A 25,725-nucleotide genomic window follows, 5' to 3' on the forward strand; every position below is an offset into this window, starting at 1 on the left:
GTTCCATTGAAGCTATAGGCCAGTTACAGATTTGGCGTGTTTTTAGATAAAAGTCGCCTTATCTGTTTTTAGCCTAATTTGATAAAAGACGATTTTGGGAATAGTTATCTGAAAGAAAATATTAAATTTTAACCTATATTCAACATTTTTAGTTGACTTTAAGGCCTAAAAATTTGGTTCCATTGAAGCTATAGGCCAGTTACAGATTTGGCGTGTTTTTAGATAAAAGACCCCGAATTCGGGTTTAGCCTGATTTGATAAAAGACCATTTTGAGATTGTTTATCTTAAACAAAATCTTCAATTTTAATCTATTTTCAACAATTTTAGTTGACTTTTAGGCATTCTCAATAGATTTCATTGAAGTTTTAGGGCTAATACATATTTGGCGTATTTTGCGATAAAAGTTGCCGATTTTGTTATTGGCCTAATTTAATAAAAGATCATTTTGAAATTGTTTGTTTTGAATTAAATCTTCATCTTTAGACTATTTTCAACATTTTAGAGTTTACTTTTTTAAGGCCTAAAAATTTGGTTTCATTGAATCCATAGGCCAGTTACAGATCTGGCGTATTTTAAGATAAAAGTCGTTAAATTAGTTTTCAGCCTAATTTGATAAAAGACATTTTTGGGAATATTTATCTTAATTATAATATGAAATTTTAATCTAAATTCAACATTTTTAGTTGACTTTGAGACCTAAAAATTTGGTTTCATTGAAACTATAGGCCAGTTACAGATTTGGCGTGTTTTTAGATAAAAGTCGCCTTATCTGTTTTTAGCCTAATTTGATAAAAGACGATTTTGGGAATAGTTATCTTAAAGAAAATACTAGATTTTGATTTATATTCAACATTCTTAGTTGACTTTGAGGCCTAAAAATTTGGTTCCATTGAAGCTATAGGCCAGTTACAGATCTGGCGTATTTTTAGATAAAAGTCGCCAAATTAGTTTTTAGCCTAATTTGATAAAAGACCATTTTGGGAATATTTATCTTAATTATAATATGAAATTTTAATCTAAATTCAACATTTTTAGTTGACTTTGAGACCTAAAAATTTGGTTTCATTGAATCCATAGGCCAGTTACAGATCTGGCGTATTTTAAGATAAAAGTCGCCAAATTAGTTTTCAGCCTAATTTGATAAAAGACATTTTTGGGAATATTTATCTTAATTATAATATGAAATTTTAATCTAAATTCAACATTTTTAGTTGACTTTGAGACCTAAAAATTTGGTTCCATTGAAGCTATAGGCCAGTTACAGATTTGGCGTGTTTTTAGATAAAAGTCGCCTTATCTGTTTTTAGCCTAATTTGATAAAAGACCATTTTGGGAATATTTATCTTAATTAAAATATGAAATTTTAATCTATATTCAACATTTTTAGTTGACTTTAAGGCCTAAAAATTTGGTTCCATTGAAGTTATAGGCCAGTTACAGATTTGGCATGTTTTTAGATAAAAGTCGCCGGATTCGTTTTTAGCCTGCTAAAATCCTCTGATATTAGGATTATTTATCTTAAACAAAATCTTCAATTTTAATCTTTTTTCAACATTTTAATTGACTTTTAGCTATTTCCAATAGATTACATTGAAGTTTTGGGGCTAATACACACATGGCGTATTTTGTGATAAAAGTCGCCGATTTTGTTTTTGGCCTAATTCAATAAACGATCATTTTGGGATCGTTTATATTGAATTTAATCTCGTATTTAAGTCTATTTTAAACATTTCTAGTTGACTTCATTCAAGGCTTTAACATTTGCTTTCATTGAAGCTATAGGCCAGTTACAGATTTGGCGTATTTTTAGATAAAAGTAGCCGATTTTGTTTAAGCCTAATTTAATAAAATACATATTATTTTGGGATTGTTTGTATTGAATTAATTCAACATTTCGAGTATATTTTAGGCCTAAAAATTTGGTTTCATTGAAGCTTTAGGATTTGCAGTTTTTGTACTTTTAGATGAAAGTCGCCGAAATCGTTTTTAGCCTAATTTGATAAAAGACCATTTTGGGATTATGAAGATCTATCTGAAACAAAATCTTCAATTTTAATCTATTTTAAACATTTTTAGTTGACGTTTACGCATTTCCAAAAGGTTCCATTGAACTAATAAGGCGAATACACATTTGCCGTATTTTCCGATAAAAGTTGCCCATTATGTTTTTGATCTGATTCAATAAAAGACCATATTGGGATTGATTTTATTGAATTATTTCTTCAATTTCAGTCTAATTTCAACATTCTTAGTTAACTTCAAGGCCTTAACGTTTGCTTCCATTGAAGCTATAGGCCAGAAGGCAAAAAAATTTGGTTTCATTGAAGGTATAGGCCAGTTACAGATTTGGCGTATTTTTAGATAAAAGTCGCCGAGTTCGTTTTTAGCTTAATTTGATAAAAGACCATTTTGGGATAATTTTTCTCAAACAAAATCTTCAATTTTAATCTATTTTCAACATTTTGGGTTTACTTTAAGGCCTAAAAATTGGTTTCATTGAAGCTATTGGCCAGTTACAGATTTGACGTATTTTTAGATAAAAGTCGCAGAATTAGTTTTTAGCCTAATAAAAAGACCATTTTGGGATTATTTATTTTAAACAAAATCTTCAATTTTAATCTATTTTCAACATTTTGAGTTGACTTTTAGGCATTCCCAATAGGTTCAATTGAAGTTTCAAGGCTAATACAGATTGTCGTATTTTGTGATAACAGGCGCCGATTTTGATTTTGGTCTGATTTAATAAAAAACCATTTTTGGATTGTTTTTTTTTTTTAACTAAGTCTTTAATTTTAGTTTATTTTTAACATTTTTATTTGGACCTACCCCGGTGGGTGGAGGTCCTTTACATTAACCATTGTTCGTTCGTTTCTTCCCAATCGTTAATTGATCAACATCTTGCACTTACTTGAAATGCTTTTAGTATAATGATTTTGTATTTGAAATGATTCCATTGGGAACCAGGTGTAAAACTGAATTTGAGTACTCTACTTTTGTTATCTACCATGTCTCTATCTATAAATTATATGAAACTTTTTATTATATTGCAACCGTTATGTCCAAAATAAGAAGACTACACACCTTTTTGACACAGACCTTGATGTAATATTTACCACTCATTTTTAGGCTATTATCGAGAGTGGAGTTGGAGGATTCTTTGAATCAATGCATTGAAATACTCGAGAAAGCAATCACAGATGTTGAAAGGTAACAATCTTTATCCAACACTCCCGAATGCAAGTCAATGTACTCTCGGGAATCATTTTCCTTTATTATCTGTAGCATGGTAACTGGTCAAAGGCGTCAGCGTCTCAAACTAGGGGTTTGCGGTTCGAATCCCCGCCCCTTCCAATGTTCCGTTTAGTTCATTTATAGACAAGCCAGCTGGCCGTGGACCCCGTGAAAACAAGCGAAAGACGGAATGAAAGTCCTAGGTTACTGGATTATCCTTGTTGGACCTACCTGGAGGTGCTATAAATTAACCTGTGTTCGTCAGTTCGTCTGTTACAAACTTTTCTCGAGATTGAATAATAGGAATTTTGTGGTTTTTGGTACAAATGTGCAAAATGATGATTACTAAAATGTGACGGAGCCCGATTTTCGTTTTTTGGGCCAATTTGGTATCTCTTGTTAATTTCGACTCTATCTATCTATCTATCGACTCTATGGCCTTACGGTTTCGCCTACTCTCAGAAGGCTAATATGAAAGTTGGTTACTTAGTGCAACTCCCTATTACTAGAAAAGACTTTGAATACAAAGCATGCAACTGTGCCGAGATCATAACGCTGAAGCGCTAAAATGACACGACAAAATAAATCATCTTAAAAGCCTCTCAGACTGTTTCCATACTGTTCTCCAGCTACTTCTATTGATTTTTTAAACCGTGACAATGCCTGTGTACCCTATTCTGACTGTTATGTTTTAGTCTTAAAAAAACTTAATCATATTTTAACCCTTAGCTTATTTAAGTTTGTAATATTGTATCATTTTATTCTCTAGTTTTGATGACTTGAGCGCGGACTTGGAAACGTTGAAAAACTTTTTGCCTATGTTCCAGCAGCTTGATGGTAAAAATTTATCTCTCTCTCTCTCGTCCTTTTTTTCTTTTTTTTGAATTGCTTTTTGATCTAGTACTATCTGCTTGTTTTTCACAAATGTTCAGTTTAGCAAATGTCGTTCACTGATTTTTTTAGTGTAACATCTTCATCAAATCGGCTTGAAGTCTTTTTTCTGAATCATAAGGGGTCATCAAAAAAAGCAATACTAATTGGAAGAATTACCTACTTAATTTCTCCCAGGAGGGGATTTTCTTAAGATTCAAATTTCATGTCAACCAGACTCGGTTTACAAAGAACTTGAGTGGTCCTCTTGAATTAGAGTTTTTTATTAACGTTACATCTTTTCGTTTAGCACCACAAACAGATGAAGTTTCATCGCCTTCAACCTCGGCAACATGCAAGACACCCACAACACCCAAAACGCCCACTGTGTTTAAAAACAGACATGATTTCCGCGAGGTATGTACTACTTAGGGACTGCAGCATAAAGGTGCGCAAGGTTTAGGGTCTAACCCCCCCCACCCCACCCCAACCGATTCATACTAAAGACGTTAAAATGATTCTTAATTTGCTTCTGACCACTCCCAAACTACTAAATACCTACTAAATTTAGCCTATTTCAAGTGATTTACGAGAGCTAATTTAAGAAGAAAAGTTAACAGAGGCGAGGGTTGGTTGAAAAACTAATAGAAGGGCCTATCAATTTGATATAAAGAGTAGGTGTGACGATTATCGTAAATATTTCATTTGATTGGCGATTTTACGGGTCATCGAAACAGTGAAAATATCTTCATTTCAAAATTTAAATTTCTTTTGAGTTAATACAGCCAATACTAACATTAATGAGAACAACACAGCGTCAGTCAAAATTTATCGGTTTTTATCAAAAAGCGTATTTTGCCTTTGCCTGACTATATGCATTTTTTGTTTCATTCCCATACAAAATATGATTTTTGTTTCCACTTGTTCCCACAGCAACTAAGAATGGCCGTCAAAGAGAAAAGGAAACAAAGCCCGTACGAAAAACTAAGAAACGAAATTATTGATTTTCTTGACACAATCTTCAAGTAAGTTCAAACATTCAATCAGTATGTTGTGTGTGCACGTTTGAAATTTTCCTTTCCATCTTTTTGTATTGTGATTGCAAAGTATTCAATATTCATATCCCTTATCAACGCTTGTATGTAACCTAATCGAAAGTGTGGAGCCATTAAATTACTTACTCTTATCGGCAATATTCAATTTGTGGGAGAAGTGAGGTGTAAATGCATGTGCTACCTCTGACGGAAGTGACAATTTTCTGGCCGTTTCCTGCATCGATCGGTATAATTATAGTAATTCCTCTTAGATCAACTGTAATATATTGACCGTTGTAAACCCAAGGATCCTTTCAATCGTTGTCTGCACCTTCAATCGAGGAAATATTATGGATCAAATTCCTGAATTAACTTTACAATATAATCAGTATTTTTTATTTTCTCCAGGAAATACTTATCATCGCCGATGTACTTGCCATTAAACGAGATTTTTTATTATAATGACGTCGACACAGTCCGAATAGTAAGTCATTTATTGTTTCATTACGGTCTTTACAAGTCTCGGTTTAAAGCCCTTCATTTTTTAGTATAATATACTAAAAGTAGCAGCAATCCTACTTCATACTGAAGAACCAGAAGAGCCACAAATCTCAGACATATATCTATACTAAAAAAGTTTTCGAGAATTTTTTGCATACCACCAACCCATTTTAGAGAAGCGGTAGTTCAGAGACCATCCAATTTTGGTCTTTTCAGGACAAATTTTGTCTTCTCGGAACCAAAAGCTGTTGTTATTTACTTTTCCTGAAAAAAACGGCAAAAATTGGGTACTTGTATCAAGTACTAGAAATTTCTTTGATCGAATCTATATGAGCTTTTTTTTTTCCAACACTGGTTGATTGAAAAGAATAAGCAACAGATTAAGCAAGGAGAAGTTTTAACAAACTTCCTATCAGGTAACCAGGGCTACAGTGGGTGTGTCTGATAGAACAACTCAGTAGATATTGATTTTATTTTCTCCAAACAGAGAATGAACGGTACTCCAAGAGCAGCCATACAAACAGCTTTGACCGATCCAAACTATTATTTACAGGTATGTCTTGAGCATTACACTTCTACAGTTTCATTCTTGGAAGTCTCTTTTCCTACAAGTTTTCTCTCAAGAATAGTCAACTGATTTACAACAATTTTCTTGATTTAAGAATCCTATATCAAGCTGTTTTAACTAGCAACTGCATTCCTATGTAAAAACAAAACACGGAAAGGGCCTTTGAAACTTCTAGGTTATCTCCGTTTTTGAAGAAACAGCGCTTTTCTCAATTTTAAGTTCATTTGGGAAGAAACGGTGCCTTGTAATTATCAGTACGGTTAATCAATAATCAATTACTATGTCGATGAAACTGCATGCCGCTTTGGGTTCTACAATCACATCTCCTCGAATTTGTTTTATAATGTCATAGAAGAAACTCTTAAAAAGTGCTCGAGGCTCTAGTATCTTTTCAGAAGGAAAGTCTTGATTGATAAAACTTGAATTACATTTCTGTAGTGTAACTGTTGTAAAGAAATGGGCTCGAATGACATCATCAGTGACTGTCAACCAGATGTTTGTGTTCTGTACAAGCTACACACAGAATGTGGAAAACTGATCAATCTTTATGACTGGCTACAGGTACCCTATTCTTTATTAAACCCTCTTAGCCTTTAGTAGAGGGGACAAACCCTTAGGATACGTAGCATCTGCCTTAAGACGCCAACGTATGTGATTGGTTCGAATGTAGATAGGATTTTGAGGCTTTTTAGAGAAGGAACTCGCGAATTAGGCCTGGTAAATATTTTCATGTTCCAAAATCCGACCATAGAGGCAAAACTCCTATAAAAAGGTTAAAAATCTGTAAAAATTGACGATTCTTTAAAGTTGGATTCAACGGTAATGATTGATACCACCGAATAGAGCATGGAATCCTAAGCAAAAAAAGTATACTACAAGAAGTCTTATACCCGATAAGAAATACAGACATTCAAGACTCTGTCAGGTAGAGTTATATACGATCGACGTCAAATCAATCCATCTTTGAAAAGAGGAAAAGGCACCGAATCATTATTTGGTGATATTTGTACTGAGAAGTCTCTCTTTCATCTTTTTAGGCCTTCGTGACGGTTATTGATCCATCTTTGACTTCGGATACCAAAAAGAAGAAATCGAAAGCCAAACAACAAAAAGAAGAGCAGTTACAGTATCCTTTTTGGTTTTTCTGAGTTTTTAGTCGGTGGAAAAAGGTCGTTTTCGCTTTTATTCATTAAGATTAGTTTTATCATAGTCATTATAAAAACACTGGTCTGGAAGGCTTTTGTCTCTTTATTGTTAAAAGATAGAGCTTTACGTACCAAAATCGATTTATTTTGCAAACTTTTTGATCATGTGATTAGAAAATAGACCAATCTCAAGAGGAGATTTTGGTAACGTGATCAAAAAGTATGCAAATTGCAACTTGTTTGTTGAACAAAAAGCTAAGCTTTTTATAATGACTATGGTTTTTTATAATGACTATGGTTTTATTGGCTCTGTGATTTAGTTTTGACAATTTTAAGGACTTTTAAGCTGTAGAAAGAAAATGCCACGAAATAAAGAGGTTAGGTGAAAAATTCTGTTTAACATCATTCGCACCAATAATTATGGAAGCTATACACTGTTGCGGACAAGATGAGTATGTGGACATTAAACTCTCGTTTATTCGACCTCCTATTACTTGAATCTTTCTATAATTCAAACTTGTTTGCAGTCCCCGTCAAGGAGAAACACTCTTAATACTTTCTTTAAGTCGAATCTCTTTGTGGTCCGAAAAAAATATATGATTCTCCGTTCGAGTTCGAATTAGCAAGAGTCAACTGTACGAACGGTTGGAGAAGTTCGGTTGTTTTTACTATGCTTTCCATCTCATTAAAATATATTCCTTAACCGTGATTCTTCTCACCTTTTCTCAATCAAACAGAGCACGGTTCATACGAGCAGTATCTGAGCTACAATTTTTAGGTTTTATCAAAAGTACCAAACGGAAAACGGATCACGTGGCAAGGCTAACATGGGGTAGCTGTTGATGGATAATAATGCTGTCAAATGTAGTTAAGTTCAACCAGGACTGAACAATTATAGATATTTTCGAAGCTCATCTATATTATGACTTTCAATAGCTGTCGAAGGTTGTTTGGAACTTCGATTTGGAAATGAAAACAATGCAATTCCTTTTGAAGAGGGTCATTGACGATCTGTAGACATTTTAATGATTTAAATTCAATTTGCCTTACCAATGACCAATGAAAAGAGGCTGCAAAAGGTCAAAGCATCTGAAAACTGAACTTTGGTGTCTTTGCTTATAAAAGATCTTATCGGAGTTTTTTTTTTTCTAAAAAGGCGATGCATTGTGGGATTGTTTCGGGAGTATTACAATAGAAATCTCTTAGGAATTCTTTTTGTGAATTCTATTGTAAAACTTCGCAAACAATCCCACAATGCAGATAAATCAAAAACTCTGATAAGATCTATTGCAGGAGCGGGAAAATCCTTAAAAAGCCCCACTCTCTTGATTTCATTTCGTAGAATGTCCTTTTATTACACTCAAGAATATAATACCTAGGCAAAGATAAGTAACGGCTATATAAAATTTTGTAAAAATAGGCAAATTCATACAAATTAAAAAAAAACTTTATTGAAATAAATTAAAATATTTATAAAGATCTATAATGAAATAACTGTTGCGATTGATTTCTCGATTAAGACTTGTTTTAAGAAAATTCATATTGAAGAAGCGAAACTTTGAAATACTAAATATGAAAAATCACAGACCTCGCATAAAAAACTCTTACATATTAAGATGTTTGACGCGAATTCTAAGTTGTAGTATTTCTTATAAAAAAATTGAAATTATGTCAGAATTGATTCATCAAAAAAAATCTAAAAATTTTCCTATTCTGACACATGAATTCATTTGCTGAGCATAATATCAATAATTAATTTTTAGTAAACCGTAAATTTTCGTGCCTAGTTTTCCTTGATTCCCTTATCAACCAAGTAACGAATGTAAAAATATACTTTTCAGGAAAATCTAGTCAAAATGGTAGATGTGTATTTTTGAAACTCGATTTTTAATTTCAATGTGATATTGCTTTATTCTAAAAATTTATGACATTTTGAAAAATGGAAACTATTTCGTTTGACTGGATATTGAATTGGTGATTCGTATCTTGTTGAAATTTTTAGTAAGTGAAATCCTACTTGAGTTCTACAGCTGACTCTCGTTTATTCGAATATTCCTATATTTCGAAGTTACTTCCCCAGTCCCCTTCAAGAAGAAGGGACGAGCTGGAGTTTTTACAAGATACTTCACTAATTGGTCATTCAAAGTGATAGGGATGACGCGTTCTTTAGATAAAGTAATGAGATTCTTTTATTGCATCTTAACGCCCAACCAAATCAAATAACTGCTTGTAAAAACTTCAGCTTGTACCAAGAAGAAGCCCTCCTAATATACTTTCTATAATCCGAATTTCTCTGTGATTCTCGAACTAAATAAGATTCCCCGTTCGAGTTCGCATAAGCGAGAGTAAGTTGTTTTTCATATTTTTAGTAGTACTTACTTACTTCTCCTTTCTTTTGTTTTCTTTTGATACTTTCTAAAAATCTATCCTACACAGGATTGGGGGGCTGGGATACTAGATTTGGAGAATCCCAGGTTTGTGCGAACCGGTCCATCGAAAAGCAACTTTTAGAGAATTTTTTGCGAAAAAGTCACCCTTGGAGAGACGATTTTTGAATAATATCCTAACCTTAGTGAGATTCTTTTGACATTTTCACCCTGATTATTTTAAATATGTTTTTTTTTTGTAACTGTTAGGACTTGGGAAGGTTAAAAACCAACCCTTAGCATCTATTTTAAGCCTTATTATGTACGATGGCCCCTAAGGCTCACCGCGCACTTCCAGTTCTTATAAACTAGAACTGTCTAGGGTCATGGCCCAGAAGGCTCACAAGACACTGCGTTCTTCCGAGTTTTTTTTGCGACGACACTGAGCAGCACTGTGCACTTCTAAAAATATTTTAGAGACGCAAAAGTTCCCCTCGAAAGATAGCCGTTCTGGTCAGCAAAATAGATACAGAGTTGTGATAAATAAGTTGATGATAATAGCGAAGAGGCTCGGAAATCCAGAGTTATTTTTCTCCAGTTAAAAAAACCAAGTTACGAAAAAACCGAGTTATGACGTCATTTTTCGGATATTTTGACGTCATTTTGTACCTTCTATATGATGTCATTCTCAATTTTGTAGCTCGTTTTTTTCCGTGACTTTAAAATCTCGAGTTATTTCTGATGGTATCTTAACTCGTTTAAATTTTCGAATAATTTCTCGTTTTTTAACTCTGTTTCGTTTCTTTTAAATTTTTGAGTTATTTTCCTTCCTGTAGATTCTCAGATTCTCGAGTTATTTTGGCGTTCACAGAGCAGAAGACTCAAAACACACCTACACACTTTCTAGTTTTCATGCACTAGAGGGTGGTCCAATGGGGGGGGGGGATGCTAGCGGCGTGGAGGCAAAAAAACAAAGTTGATATTTGTTCACTTTTTACTTCCCCGATTTTTGCCATTGTGGGGGGGGGGGGGGATTTTGCTGACCAGCACTTAACTCAGAATTTTTAACCTGTAACTCTTGATGATATGAACAACTCGGAAATGTTAACTCATTTTGCGTAACTTGACATTCATTTTAAAAACTGAAAAAAATTTCATCGCGCGGGCCGCTCGCTTGGAAATTTCTAGACTCTGCTATAGTCTAAGAGGAATCACTATCTAAGAAAAAAGCTCAAAGCCGAATAAAAAAATTCGCAAACGGTTTTTTTGCCGAAAAGAGTAGTAGAGTTGCCATACCGCTATTTTTCCCGCCTTTACTATCACTGTAACGGACGATAACATCGTCTAGGAAATTTCCCGCCCTGACAAAAAGTCAGAAGTGCGCAGTGTCACTTGAGCCTTCTGGGCCATTCTAGTTCACAAATTTTATAAGAACTGGAAGTGCGTAAAAACTAGAAGTGCGTGTTTTGAGCCTTCTGGGCCATCGTAATTATTTTATAAGGTTATTATGTTCTTAAAACGTCTATTCTTAAAAAAAACGTGTATGGGCGACATGGGCGACATGGATTTGACTTTAATCTTACTCTTAACTTTTAGAATTTAGGAGATTTGGGAAGAACCAACTATTACAATGTTGATCCCAAAAGGTGGATTAAAGTCTCAACATGCCATTTACGAAGGTGTTCGAAATAAACCAGGTGCCTCTGGGAGCACTGGTGATAGCCAAGCCATACCTTTTTCTCTTGGTAATTATTATGCACCTATTGAAGACGAAGCGGACGAGTTTGACCGCGCGTTTGACGAGAATGCAGGTGAAAATGGATGCACGGAACAAAGGTAAGATTCACTTGAGGATCTTTTTTTTGGATCGGTTTTCCATTTTCGTTCTTGCATGGAACTTGTTTTATTTGCTAATCCGATACCTATCCTGAATGACAAGTTAAAGTCTGTCTCAAAATAATTTGCAGCTGAGACAAAAAAGGGTTTAACTTTTGATAGAATTTGAATTAAATAGCGGCTCTGTACTTAAAGATAATTTGTGAGTGGAATATTATCAAGTAAATTTTGGGCGAATTCTCCAGGTGGGACTGGAGTTCAATTGGGCCTGCAACACACGGGTGTTCTGGTCTTGATTGCATCATTCTTTTTTTATCTCATTTAGCGCGTCAAGTGGTGCTTTCAATTCAAACCATGTTTACGATGGAAATCATAAACAGCGGGATCTATCCGCATCTGCACCAAGAACAAAAACAGCTGATGGTAAAAAGGAACAACCTATCGTTTCCAAATCCATCGATACCGAGGATGATTCAAAACCAGGTGAAGATGAAAAAGAAACTAAAAAGAAAAGAAAACATAGAAAACCTAAGAATGATGAAACCGGGCTCGTCTCTTCTAATGCGGGAGAATTGTCCGTGAAATCAACACCTAAATCTCATCGAAAACACATAACGGAAGAAAGTGGACCTCAAACAAAGCCTAGTACTCCTCTTTCTACTCAAACAAAAAGTCGCCAACAACAGAAAAACAATAAACTAATAACTGCTAAATTTAATGGTGCTAGCTCCTCAACCCTGGAAAGTGATACCATGAATGGATCCTCTTCGCGCCCTGGTTCTGGAAAATCTGCAAATCCTGGTTCACGACCTATGACAGGTGGCCCTTCTAGGCCGACATCAGGTGTTTCTAGACCGGCCTCTGGTATAACGAGACCGAAGTCTGGCAAATCAAGACCACCCACTGGTTCTTCGATTGCACAAAACAATAGTGGGGAAATGAGTTTGCAAGCTGGGCATTCGAGACCAACATCTGGGAAAACAAGTCAATCAAGACCACAAACTGGTCAATCGAGACCAACCTCAGGAAAGATTTCATCGCATGGATTAGCAAACAATCAAAATGGTAGCTTGAGCGAGGTTAGGCCACGTACAAGTGAACAGGGATCCAGTACGTCAGCCAGTAGACCATTTTCAGCTAGTAGACCTCAATCCGGTGTATCAAGAAAAAGTATCACATCAATAAAAGGTAAACAAACATTTTTACAGTATTTATTCAATGAAATACAAGCGCAAAGGGCTGGGAGCGAATCTTTGACCTTTCTCGGGCAAGAAAAAATGAAGCCTATAAAATATGCACCGTATTTTTATTGACGGATTGAAGCTAGCGATTTCTTAGTTTTCGAGTGGTTCTTTTTTGAAAATGTGCGGCAAATTATACTTTTAATCTAGCATTTGTGTTAAATCCATGTGGACCGAGGTAGGCCGCGCAACTTTGGTAGGATTTAATAGCTTCAAATCCTATCTATGGGAAATTCACTTTTAGCATTTCTCTGGAAAGTCAGCCTGAAATGCTTTATAATGATTAGGGAAGAATTACATATAATTGATATCCGGGCCGATGGAAAAAGTCGTCGAACTGTCAACAGGGCTGACAAATTTCAGATTTGATTCTCTTAGGGTGGGAAGTGTTAAGTTTCTGAAGGGATTTTGATTGCCCAGAATTTGTAGTTATCCAGTAGTTTGATACTCTGTACCAGAGTGTATCTCACGTATATCGTTCGTAGCACACTCTGTGCGCATTGTCTTTTTGATAAAAAAAATTCCCGTACGGAAACCTCTGCGATGAAGTATGACTTATAAATAGCAACACTTCTCTCATCGTCTCCCCTCTCTCAACCGCACTCCATCGTAGCGGTTGGTTTGAAAATTCTCAAATCAGAAAAGACAATGACAACAGACCCTCTACGGCAATGAGTTTTTTGAAATTAGCCGTAGATATCGGTTCTGTGTACAGACATATCCCATATCAATCATTCCTTGTGTTTTGATCTCGTCTAGACAGTCTTTTATCAAAGCGTGGTGGCTCAGGTGTGCAGGACGGTGGCCTATATGGGAAATCAGATGACGATGATTTAGAGAAATATATGACACCTCCACGATCGGCTTCCAATAATCATACGCAAAATATGAACGGTGTGTGTCTTTGTGTCAAATTATTCTTTTTTTCCCCATTTTTCTTGTCATTTACAAATAATCCAATTCTTATTCACAACTCAAACTTCCCTTTTCCCGTTGGGGCCCTTAAAAGATGTCAGATAAATGAGAAAAGGGTGGAGTTACGGACAGAAAAGGGTGTCCATTTATTTACGGACTTCCTTTTCTATTCTCAACCTTTAGTTGAGCTAGAATCTGTGTCCCAGTCTTTTCAAGTTACCTTGCTTTTACGCTTGCACCAATCTCTAAAAAAAGCTGAAAAATTCTTCTTTACCAACAACAGTACAACCTTTTACAAACTTCAAGAGATAGACAAGAAACAGACTTCAGAGTAGTATAGAAAAACATCATTTATCTTCAAGCAGGAGAAACTACTCAACAATCACGTGAAAACAGTCGACAATCTCAAGGGAAAGGTGTCGAAAAGCTTCCTCCACTAACCTCCATTACAACTACAAACACACCTTCTCATCCGTCACAAGATGAAAACGCGCGGCCGCTTTCGACCGCTTCACGTCCAGAAGAGGAAAGCGAGAAATCGAATATTGAGGAATCCATCACACCTTTAACTGGAAGATCGACAGGTAAGTGTAGTCTTTATAAGAACAAACTATATAGGAATATAAGGCTTTGATACCCATAAGATTAAGAACAAATTAAGAACATTTTAAGGCTTTATGGAACCTATGACAAAAATGGTCAAATTAAGAACATTTTTTGGCTTAAAACTCAAACAAATAATCACATTTTCTAAAACAAATCAATCAAATATAAATTAAAGAAATAATTTTTACTATTATCCTTCAGCGTACGAAACGTATCGCGATGGAAGTGATGACGAACTAAAAAGACTTGCTCTTCAAATCGATGACAGTATATATGATCCATTAGCATCACTCGAAAATTTAAAGAAATCACGACAACGAGGATCTTCAACTAAACTTCAAAATAACGCGCATAGCACAATCTCTCTAAAGGCTGGAACTGAATCGAAAACACCAGCCAGTGTAAATGGTTCAAAGATTTCATTGGGTAAGAAGATTCGTATGTTATAGAGACTATAATATTTACTGGTCACTATAACCATTTTTCCAACGAATGTTTTAGTTTGAATTACAGATAGATTCGAATAAAAAAGAATGAGCTTTTCCAGAAAAAAACCGTATGAGGAGGTCCATCATTTTGTGGCTGGAAATGCTGTAACCCCCTGGAATTCCAGGCAATTTCAGGTTCAAACACCTCTGGAATTCTGAATTTTAGTAGGATTTAAAAGGCTACCTCCATGGAATTCCAGTTATTTTTGACAGATTTTTGTATCTCCCTATGGAATTCCGCCACATATCAAACCTTACCCCCTTGGAACGGAAATGGACCTCCTCAACAGGGGGTATACGGTTTTTTTCTGCAAAAGCCCAATTGAGACTAGTGAGCGTTGACTGCAGACTTGTCATAATCATATAGTACAATTTCTTTAGTATCGAAACTTTATCTTAACCAATTTCTTTTTTTTATATATATTTCTTGCTTTCCTTCTCTCTCGTAGGCGATGAAGGGAAAATAGAAACGGAGAAATCCGAAGGTAATGCAAATGACGACGACGATGGAGAAAATATATGGAATGATGATGTCACTAACGAACCAACCAATGAGTTTCAAGAAGCGGGAAGTTCTGATCAACCTCGAACTGGTAATACGATAGAGATTCTTTAACTCAAACCTTTAAACTCGGTATCCTTAACTCGAACAAGTTCTCTCGTCTCTTCAGTTAACAGTGCCTTATAAAACTTACTCGATAACTCGAAATTTCCTCAACTAAAATAAATTTGTGTTTTTTCCGTGCGGGTTCGACTTATTGAGACTCAGCATCGAAAAAAGGGCCAATAATTTTTCAAAGACAACTTGTGTATTTTAACTATTTTAGACTTCTTAAGCTTTACAATGACCATGACTAAATCTTAAAATGGATTTTCTAGCCTTCGAGAGTATCTTTAACATAGTCTTCCTACTCGAACCTTTTTTAACTTAAACGATTACTACCCTTATTTTTCGAATAATGGGTTATTAAACCCTTCAAACCCGAATGACATGTATCCACGTTCAAATTAGCCAATATACCAAGTCCCAGACTTGAGGCTATAGCTCCTGACCTATCGTGAATAAGAATACCTTTCCAACAAGAACAAAACTATTGTCTCAAGTTACAACCTTTTGTGCCAGTTTAAAGTTTTGGATTTCAAAAGTTGAAAATTTCACTCTTTTTCAAAAAATGTTGCGCGCTGGAAAGGTTACATATGAATAACGTGAAATATTTATTCTCATGTCAGAATCACACCAAAGAGAAGATTCTCCACAAAAACAAACTCTTCCTTCAACTGAAAATGATTTAACAGAGTCTACGCAAGAGCCTGAAAAATCAGATAAACCAAGTCAAGGATTTCTGGTCAAACCTATTAATGCTGACATAGGATCTCCTATCAAAAGTGAAGAAGACAAAGCTAAAGAAGGGGCAGGAGATACGCAGGGTGCTGATGGAACAAAGGCTACATATGGAGCAGGGGCTAACGGAGCGCAGGCTACTACTGATGGTGACAAAATGAGGGTAAGAATGGCTAGTAACATTTTTATGTGCTATTTGACCGTGACAATTATATCGATTCGTGTAAACGTGAACAATTAGCAGAAACACTTTGGCAGGAATATGTTATGTCGAATCACCAGATCAGAAGTTCAGAAATCATGAATTATGAAAATAACGTCACAGTCGCAGCACGTTCTAGCAAAATCTGTGAGTTTAGTGGTGTCAGACCCCTCGATTGGTAAATTGTATCTATAAAGTTAACGGGATTGAGAGTTTCTACAGTTGATATTCTCTCTAATTCGATTTTCAAGGGTCAGTGGATTTTCTTCGAATCAGAGAAAGATTCGAATTACAGAGAATATTTTATACCTATTTTCAGTTGAGAAGACCAATGTTTTAGTTCGAATTATAGAAAGATTCGAATTACAGAAGTTTTAGAAAGACTGTATTTCTCTGACGAGGTTAAGTATTTTTTTCTCCTTGGTCATAGGCCACCACAGGAAATGGCGGTGGAGAGGGTGGAACAGGCGGAAGTAAAGAAAACTTTAATATTCCCGTTGGTGACGATGACGATGAAGAAGGAACTGTTAACAATGGAGAAGATGACGTCACTAAATCCGCATCAGCAGAGACGGAAGATATTTATCGCAAGAAACCAAGATGGCATCCACCTTGGCAATTGAGACAGGTATTTAGATGCCATCATAGGTTTAGATTAGCAGCTTTACATGCGTCTTTCTGGCTATGATGTGTTACATCAAGGGGAAGACAGCTCAATAGAATTTCCCTATCTTCCTTAAAGTTAATCAATTGAAAGTCTAAGAAGAAACCTTTATCTCGGTTTTTGGTTGGATTGACACAGGTTTTACACATTACAGGGTCATAGAACTTTGATTTTGAGTTTTTGGTTTTGACCTTTTTGGTTTTGACCTTTTTTGAATGCCCTTAACATTTTTTTACAATGACAATTCTATTTGCAGGAAATTGTCGCTCATCAAGGAGCAATCCCTGAACTAGTGATCGATCCAACTAATCGCTGGTTTGCTACTGGATCACAAGATAAGACTATACGGGTAAGAATTCACCCTTTTTCATTTTAGAAGAACAAATAAATTTTGGCTCAGACTGGATTGTTCTTTATTTTTTTAAATTTTTAGACTTAAATGCTCTTACGATGTTGAGAAATCTAAGGCTCAGGATTTTTTCAGGAGTTTTTAATTTGTACTTAGGTTTTGTACAATTTTAAGTCTCGTGCTCTTATAAAATTGTTCTAATATAAAAAGCGTCGATTTTGCAGGCTGGCATATAAGGTTGATTTGTACCGTTTATATCGTATGTATCGTTTTGAGAAATTTTGCCCAGATTTTTACTCATAGAAAGGAAAACTATATAATTTCGAGCCATCTAAGAAACTATTTTCGTAGATTTCAATGAGATTTCATATCTCAACTTTCCTTCACTCATGGCAATTGAAGGATTCTACCAGGTCTCAAACTATCTGATTAAACATGTGACATTATTAATTCCTTGGTTCAAGGCGCTGCTTGCCAGTTGTTGGTATGTGCTGTAGCACCTGTATTATATACTTTGTTTTAGCGTCAATCTAACATTAGGAGGATGTTATGAAAGTTATGCGGCCGTCGTATTGACGTTTTAAGCCAGCTGGGTTACAAATTTTTACATTTCAAAACAATCTCGTATTATGTAGTCAGCTCTGGGCTTTTAGGCCTTACTCTTTAATAAACGAAGGAAGATATGACATAGCCCAAGTATTCTGTAACTTTAGCAAAAACAATTTACTTTATGTTTTGTTATAATTCCAGTTGTGGGACATTAATACTGGAAAACAGAAACTGGTGATCAAAGCTCATAAGCGGGAGATCCGGGCTCTTGCATTCGGTGCGACAGGACACCGGAAGCTCTATTCAGCAGGGGACGATCGGCAATTATTATGTCATGATGTCGAAGTGAATCGGGTAAGCTATAATATTTCATTTAAGGGGTTGTATTTGGAATGGAATCTTGAAAATCCATGAAACATAATGCTTTTTTCAGAGTGCTTTTTCATAAGAATTGCACGAATTTAAGTGAGCAAACGCATTGCAATTTTACAATGAAATCTTTTTACATAATGTTCAAAATATATTTACAGCAACAAACGATTTCAGATTTTAAAAGCCGTTAAAAAAGGAAAACTGATAAATTCTAAATGAAAAAAAAAAATTTGATTTATATAATTCTTATAATTTTTTCAAATATTAGCCTTGTGATTCTCATTAAACTAATTAATTCTAATTTAATCTGTGTATTCCCAAAGGGTAATAAGGTTGTTAGTAAAATTTAAAGATTTCTATGGTAGTAAAGTCAGTTCAAGTTAACATTTGAAATCGTAGAAAATTTGATTAAGCGAGATAGACTTTTCATAAATTACGTTACGAACATCACTTGCCTCGTTTTGAAATTATTGCCATGGTGATTAACTCCCAGCAGATTTTAATGAAACTACTTCTTATTCATAAAAAAATCATTTAATGTCTCAAGAGACACAATCACTATGATAATTGTTTAAATACGAGGCAAGTGATGTTCGGATTTCTGCCAAATTTTCTTTGGGCCAAAATTTCTTCACTTAAGGTAATTTTGAAAGGTCGAAAAAAATTCAAATCGGATACCATAAGCAATTTCAACGAGAAAAATCTTTTGGCCATTTTCAAAACAGGTTATACAGAAATTCAAAGGTCAAACATCTGTCATTTACGATATGGCAATTTACCATCCCGAGAATCTATTAATCAGTTGTGGCCGTGATAAGCTATTGAAAGTGCACGACTTGCGCACAGAGAAGATCGTGCGTTCAATGCGTGGCCACACGAACACTGTATCACAAGTTGTCACCAACAATTTTCATAAAATGGTGAGTACCTTATTTTAAACTTCCCAGCTTTTAGTTGAGCCTCAATTATTTTCATGATTTTAAGTTTGACGTGCTTCAGATGCTCTATGTCCTTTGATTTAGATATATCTTCTTGTTTAAGCTTTTTTCACATGCACTTAAATTTTACTTTAGACCTTATTGAAAATCGTTTGTAAGGCTGTCTTTTGGAAATTTCTCCGACGTTGATTAAGAGGGTCTTACGTGACTTTTCCTTCCGTTCAAACATTTTTGAACTTAAGCCAACTCTACATAAGGCCTTAAACACTACTTAAGCTTAGGGAAATTGCCCACCCTTCAAGGTCTTAAGTAAAATTTTACGTACATGTGAAATAAGCTTTAAGACCTGTAAACTTGTTATAAAGAAACTACAAACTTTTTTTATAAGAATATATTCTGTAAGAATATTCTTAGATCGTTTTCCCCATTACAGTTAAGAATATCCATGATGAAATGGAAAAACACCATATATTCTTATATTAAAAAGCGTAAATGTATGCTCTAGCATGAAGGAATAGAGAAATGTAAGAAAAAGAGGAAAACGTTTCAAACCCAGTTTTAATATTTTTTCTTTCTCCATTTAACAGGTCATTAGTGCTGGTCATGATTCAACGATCCGTCTCTGGGACATTGGTGATGGTCGTTGTATATCAACACTCTATGGTCACAAGAAAAGTGTGCGCGCCTTGTGCTCAGATCCCGATGGAAAGAAATTCTTATCCGCATCCAGTGAGCTGATATTAGCCTGGGAGCTTCCATTGGGAGATATGATACAAGAGATCGAGGCTAAAGATATTGCAATCAATACAATTACATCGAATCAGTATGGTGTCGTGGTTGCCGGAGGTAACTACATCGTTAATTTCAGTACTGTAAAGACTTTTCTGGTCGTACCATTTGCTTGTTCATCCCCTCGTCTTACTAATTTTTGGAATTTGACAGCTCCATGCTACAGTTTAAGAAGAAGAGTATGAAAAGTCAAAGTGTTTTTTCTGAATCCTGCCTTTGGGTAAAAATAAGATTTAATTGATAAGACCTTCTCACAATATTTCGTTCTTTTTTATAAATTTTCCATCGTATTTTATGTATTAAAAGGAGTTTAAAGGAGGTCTTACAATGGTAGGAAAATGTGCCAAAGCGACCCGCAAGGCTTCAAAATCGGCAATTGTCACAAATATTTGTCGTTTTTTGTTTTATTCAATGATATTTCCACCCAATTTTTATTCAGGATCTAACGGTTATATGAATTTATGGGACTTTGATACTGGTTTTCGATTCCAACGCATCAGCCGTGCACGTGTGTACGAATCACATGAAGTACCTATTTGTGTGTTCGCTTCAAAATTCGATAAGACTGGAAAGAAACTAATTTGTTCAGATGCGTGCAACGTTGTGAAGATCTATGGAGAAGCATACACATCTAGGGTAGGTTCATCTGGAGTTGTTGAACGAGTTACAGTGCAAGGGAGTCAAATGTTGATCAGTCACATTGATAACTCGATGAGATCATTCAAGAACAGTGACACACGACTTTAAAATTATTTGGTCAATATTGACCCGAAGAAAGATTTTGTTGTATTTGTATGACAAGATGAACTTTTTTTCTATTATGTTCGATGAAAATGAAATCAAAATAGATACCTATTAGTTTAGACATTTTTTGAATTACTGTTCAATCGTATATTCATTCTTTCACTTCATTTTACCATTCATTCACTCTATCACTCTTTCATTCACAGATTTAGCTAAACACTGTTTTAATCACTCACTATTTCATTCATTCATTCATTCATTCATTCATTCATTCATTCATTCATTCATTCATTCATTCATTCATTCATTCATTCATTCATTCATTCATTCATTCATTCATTCATTCATTCATTCATTCATTCATTCATTCATTCATTCATTCATTCATTCATTCATTCATTCATTCATTCATTCATTCATTCATTCATTCATTCATTCATTCATTCATTCATTCATTCATTCATTCAATCATTTCCTTGTTTGCTTATCAATCATTTCGTTCATTAATCTCACACATTTCTCAATTCATTCTTTCCCACTCACTCACTCACTCACTCACTCACTCGCCTCATTCGATACGCTCACTCAATCCACTCACTCGATCCACTCGTCCGACCCACTTGTCCAATTACTCATTCAATAAACCATTCTTTCGTTCCTTCCGTCATTCACTCATTGACTTATTATTTTACTCATCCATTTTCGTACGCAAACACATACACACGACTCTAACCCAACTTTTCCTTTTCAGAATGTATCAAATGACGTCACAATGTTGAGCTTGCCGAGCGGTTACAACACACCAGCACAATCTGCCAGCACCAACACACAACTCAAATTCTAAAAGGAGAATCTTTATATTTTCAAGAATTAAGTGATTCTATTGATGGTGTGCAAGTTCCAATAGTCTGGTCATGCGACACGCTTCCCAACAGCTGAAACACAACGTTGTTTCGACGGCCAGTGTTAACGTTAGATGAATGCTGGAACAACATAGTGTGTTTGTAGGGTTAACTGGTTAATTACTGTTAGTTGGCAACGAGGACTAAATATAAAAAAAAAACACAATTAATTTTGAATCAGAAACTTATGAGCTACCAGTGAAAAGAACTCACGTCGCGATGCACTGTAAGCTAATAGCTATCTAAAGAATTTGAAGATGACCACGCGTTCAAAAGTTTGTCACAGACGTTCTTGTTTGAACTGTTTCAGGATTTTGTAAATTATTATGATTATAAAATTATTAATTATTGACTTCATACTTTATTTGAAATGGAATATTCAAAACTTAAATCCATTATATGTCCTGTTTGTATTGTGAGGAGCTAGTTAGAGATGATCAATTCTAAACGCAGTAAGGGCGTCATGGACAAATTTTGACTTAAGGGTAATTTGTTTAGTCACGATGGTACCGAGATTCTGGCAATTTGGAATACATGTATTTTCTATTTACAAGGTAGATCTCAGACAACTCTCAAAAAAATGTTTTTCTTTAGCCTGTATACTGAATACTCATGTGTTAAACGTTGCATAAATACTAACTAAAAAATGATTTTAGCACCTCTTTTTAGGTCATGAGTAATTTCACCTTTTATAAATGGTTCTGAGGTGTCGGAGATACTACGAATAGCACTAGACACTTCGTCTCAATTTCATTCCCTAATTCAATATCTTCTTTTTATAAGAACCAGTTAAATTTTGCTGAGGTTCGGCTGTTCTTTTTTTTTCTTGCACTTTGAGCCTTAAGTTGTTCTTATCCTGTTCTTACTTATTATAGGGTGTAATTGAGGAATTTTAGGCTTTTTACATAGTCTTTACTATTTTGCCCCTGAATTAAATTGCTTGAAATTGAGTAATTTCAGGCTCATCGTTGTTCTTATTTTGTTCTTATTTTTAGTAGTTTGGAGCTTCGTTGTCCCTATAAAAGAAAAAGAATGTGCAGCTAAGATATCCTCTTTGGGATACACGTTTTTTATAAGAACGTAAGGCTTCGATGGCCAAAATGTTAAGAACAAGTTAAGAACATTTTAAGGCTTTGCGACCTCAAAAACACCCAATTTCTTACGGAAATGGACAAAAATACTCATATCATGAACATTTTTAGGCTTAAAACTCAAAAAGTTAAGAACATCCAAAGGCTTTAATTAAAAATTTAAAATTGCTCTTATAAAAAAAACGTGTAGGATAATGGATTATTCTAACGAAGATGGGTTTTTCTCGGGCCTTTCAATCATGGATTTTTCCCACCCTGCTCCACTAGCTGATGAAGCTAGACGGTGTGTAAAATACCCTAGAATTTCAGCCCTGCGGGAAAATTGACTATGGTATCATCCGAAATTCAATGTTTAGAAATTGCACTCCGAAACCCTCCCCACTAGATTTTTTAAACCCTGGAATAATAGAATTTCTATCCCCATTGGGATTTTGATATAAATTGGGATTGTGAGACAGCATTCCTATCGAATAGTGAAACAACTGCATATATCTCAATTTGTCATTTGATGTCATCATTTCATGAAAAGAGGAAGAGAAAACCCACCACTAAACATACTTTGTTTGTTTTTAAAGAGATTTGACGTCACGCGTCACTTCGAGGCTTTCTTTCACTGTAACCTCTTTGTCCTCTTTCGTATTCCGTATTGCCCATGTGTTCATAATAAAGTTGGAGACAGAGAGTTTCTGAGATTGAAGTCGAGTTTTCAGAAGGTAGTTGTAGGAAAAAGTTTGATACGACCAGGTTTCTTGGCCAAGGCTTTTGTGATTTGAAATAATCCCTGGCAGGGGAAAGGAAACCAGAAATTACAGTAAGCATGTCATGGTATGCAGAAAAAGGTATTTCTCTCTTTAGACACGTAATTCAAAAGTAATATTTGTTTACTCAAGTACATTTTAAGAAGTTTCATGTGTTTAATTTGTCATCGATTTCCGAGGGTTTTTCTTTTAAAACATCTTCTCAAGTGCAGAGAGTGAAGATACGCATGGGTATGATTTGAACTTTCAATGTTTTCTACGATTATGGACTCAGGGATGCAAATCATTGTACTTTATAGAGTTCAAGTATAGAATTTTTGAGACAATTTACAAGGACATCTTCCTAAAACATAGATTAATCAGTGGCCAATTGTTTGGACATTGCTTTAGTACCTTGGGTTGATCGGTCACGTACGCTTTTCGAGTCATGGTTTTATCCAAAGCTTAAAGTGTACATGTAAAATTGGTATAAACTTTTAAACTTGTATAAACCTTAAAGTAATGAAATAATTGGCATTAGTATTAATCTTAATGACTCACGCATGCCTATACTATAGGTGGTAAAAAGAATTAGTTCCGGATTTTAATCAATGACATATTAACTAAACATAATAACCCCATTCATTTACGCTTTCGGATTTTTAATTCGCGATAAGGTTCATATTTCATTATCAGTTTGACAAATTAGCAGTGAAGACCTTTGACATTATAAATTATCTAGTCTCAAAAAGTCAAGTGGGCGCACCAAGTGTGCTGCTAACATGTTGTATAATTTGATACGGTTATTTTTGCTGCGTTGGAAAGAAAATGGTAAGTGGGAAAGACTGTGGAGGTGTTTCTAAATGCTTGTTTCAAGGTAAAATTTATTTTGGAGTTATCTTCGTGGCGTCATCTGTTGATAGTATTGAAGAGTTAAAATAGAGGTTTAGAATCTAAAGTGTGGCTGTGAATTCATTAGAAGGTAATCCCCAAGATCCTCAATCTGGGAAAACCCATCCTAATGCATATAATTTATATCAACCTTTTGGTTATTCATGAGCTTGATTTCCTAACCTATCATTATGACACTGATTAAAGTTACTTTTATGATTTTTATGATTGCTCGTTGACACTTTGTTAAGTATGATGTTCAAAGGTTAATCTCTGATGACTCAAAAAGTGTCGTGCTCTTGAAGATCGGCTTCTAATTTCTACATCAGAGCTATGATCAAAGTGTAATGAAATCTTTGCAAGAAATTTCTTCCTTAGTAATCTCTGATGTAAACAAGCCTTCAAGCTATTAAAGTTGGTAATGTCGTTCGATGAGTTTTTCTGAGATTTTGTGAGGTTGAAAGGCTCTTTGTAATGTAGCATGGTAACTCCATTTGGTCTCGTTATTCCATGGTAAGCCAATAAAATACGTCGATCTGTTTACTTAGATGGATTTCGAGTCAAATTGAAACAGGGATTTAATAAAAGACACTCGATCTTCTTTCGATTTCCCTTAACCCAATGCTATTTTTGATAAATTTTAACACCCCCTTCTCACAGAACCACTGGCACCCCTTCTCACTGGAAAAATTGGCTAAAATATCTTCCCCAGTGGAGAATTATATGCGAATCCCACTGCAAAATATTATGATACTTTCTAACTCGAAAACAATGGGATTTAAATCCCCAGCCATAAAAAATACAGGAATAACAATCTCACCGAGTTTTGGACCGTTATTTTTACCCCCACTAGCTGAAAAAATTCACCCGGGTCTGCGAGAAGGGGGTGTCCTAGTTCTTTTTCTCTTTAGTTCGTTAGCCCGTAAACAAACAAGTGCTCAGGAAACCATGCTAATGAGCTCATAACCGCAAAACAAGTATAACAAACACAGAGAGAGAGAAAGTAGACTGAATGAGTAGCTTTCATATAAGGTGAATGATGTGTCATCAAAAGAAAAACAACCAACTCATAGGAATCCTTCATTTAACGTAATATGAGTCTTTTGCTTACTCCAAAACACTTGGAAGATTATCTCATCATTGTTGGTGCGTTTGACAGGTATTCACATCAATCTGTCTTCATTAAAGACGGGCAAAAGTCTGTTTTAGGGTAATATTGGGGTCAGGTTGTTCGATTTATAATCAGTTATTTTGCATCAGTATTTCATTCCGATTTACACTTAGAATATCGTGTTTTTTCTACATTTTGGTAGAATGTTTCGTACCTCTTCATATCCGGAAGCTTTTGTGGTT

At 35.0% G+C, this 25,725-nt stretch overlaps 2 protein-coding genes across 2 annotated transcripts in view; both read left to right on the forward strand.

Annotated features, from left to right (window-relative positions):
- Positions 1-8,486, forward strand: part of LOC136807737 (origin recognition complex subunit 3-like) — a 62,530-nt gene extending 54,044 nt beyond the window's left edge. The window contains exons 16-24 of the mRNA XM_067064350.1: positions 3,128-3,208; positions 4,002-4,069; positions 4,413-4,519; positions 5,036-5,127; positions 5,545-5,620; positions 6,125-6,190; positions 6,644-6,766; positions 7,243-7,331; positions 8,088-8,486. Coding sequence (XP_066920451.1) covers positions 3,128-3,208; positions 4,002-4,069; positions 4,413-4,519; positions 5,036-5,127; positions 5,545-5,620; positions 6,125-6,190; positions 6,644-6,766; positions 7,243-7,331; positions 8,088-8,193 — 808 coding nt within the window. The 3' untranslated portion in view covers positions 8,194-8,486. The remainder of the gene's footprint in view (positions 1-3,127; positions 3,209-4,001; positions 4,070-4,412; positions 4,520-5,035; positions 5,128-5,544; positions 5,621-6,124; positions 6,191-6,643; positions 6,767-7,242; positions 7,332-8,087) is intronic.
- A 696-nt stretch (positions 8,487-9,182) lies between these two features.
- On the forward strand, positions 9,183-22,048 carry LOC136807738 (uncharacterized). The gene is made up of 15 exons (XM_067064352.1): positions 9,183-9,351; positions 11,313-11,552; positions 11,878-12,740; positions 13,553-13,687; positions 14,074-14,292; positions 14,516-14,740; positions 15,252-15,395; positions 16,033-16,307; positions 16,777-16,974; positions 17,267-17,359; positions 18,110-18,262; positions 19,006-19,200; positions 19,806-20,064; positions 20,447-20,643; positions 21,503-22,048. The coding sequence occupies exons 2-15, from the start codon at positions 11,347-11,349 to the stop codon at positions 21,593-21,595; spliced, it is 3,255 nt and encodes a 1,084-aa protein (XP_066920453.1). The 5' UTR covers positions 9,183-9,351; positions 11,313-11,346; the 3' UTR covers positions 21,596-22,048.
- Positions 22,049-25,725: the final 3,677 nt, after the last annotated feature.

The sequence above is a fragment of the Clytia hemisphaerica genome, unplaced genomic scaffold (genome assembly GCF_902728285.1).
Source record: "Clytia hemisphaerica strain Z4C2 unplaced genomic scaffold, Clytia hemisphaerica genome assembly, whole genome shotgun sequence".
In the NCBI taxonomy this organism is placed as follows: Eukaryota; Metazoa; Cnidaria; class Hydrozoa; order Leptothecata; family Clytiidae; genus Clytia; species Clytia hemisphaerica.

Bases quoted from the DNA above. Each gene is read 5' to 3' on its own strand.
- LOC136807738 (XM_067064352.1), top strand. From the start codon at position 11,347: ATGTTGATCCCAAAAGGTGGATTAAAGTCTCAACATGCCATTTACGAA. The intron at 12,741-13,552 runs GTAAACAAACAT...GATCTCGTCTAG, and splicing joins AAGTATCACATCAATAAAAG to ACAGTCTTTTATCAAAGCGT. The intron at 14,293-14,515 runs GTAAGTGTAGTC...ATTATCCTTCAG, and splicing joins TTTAACTGGAAGATCGACAG to CGTACGAAACGTATCGCGAT.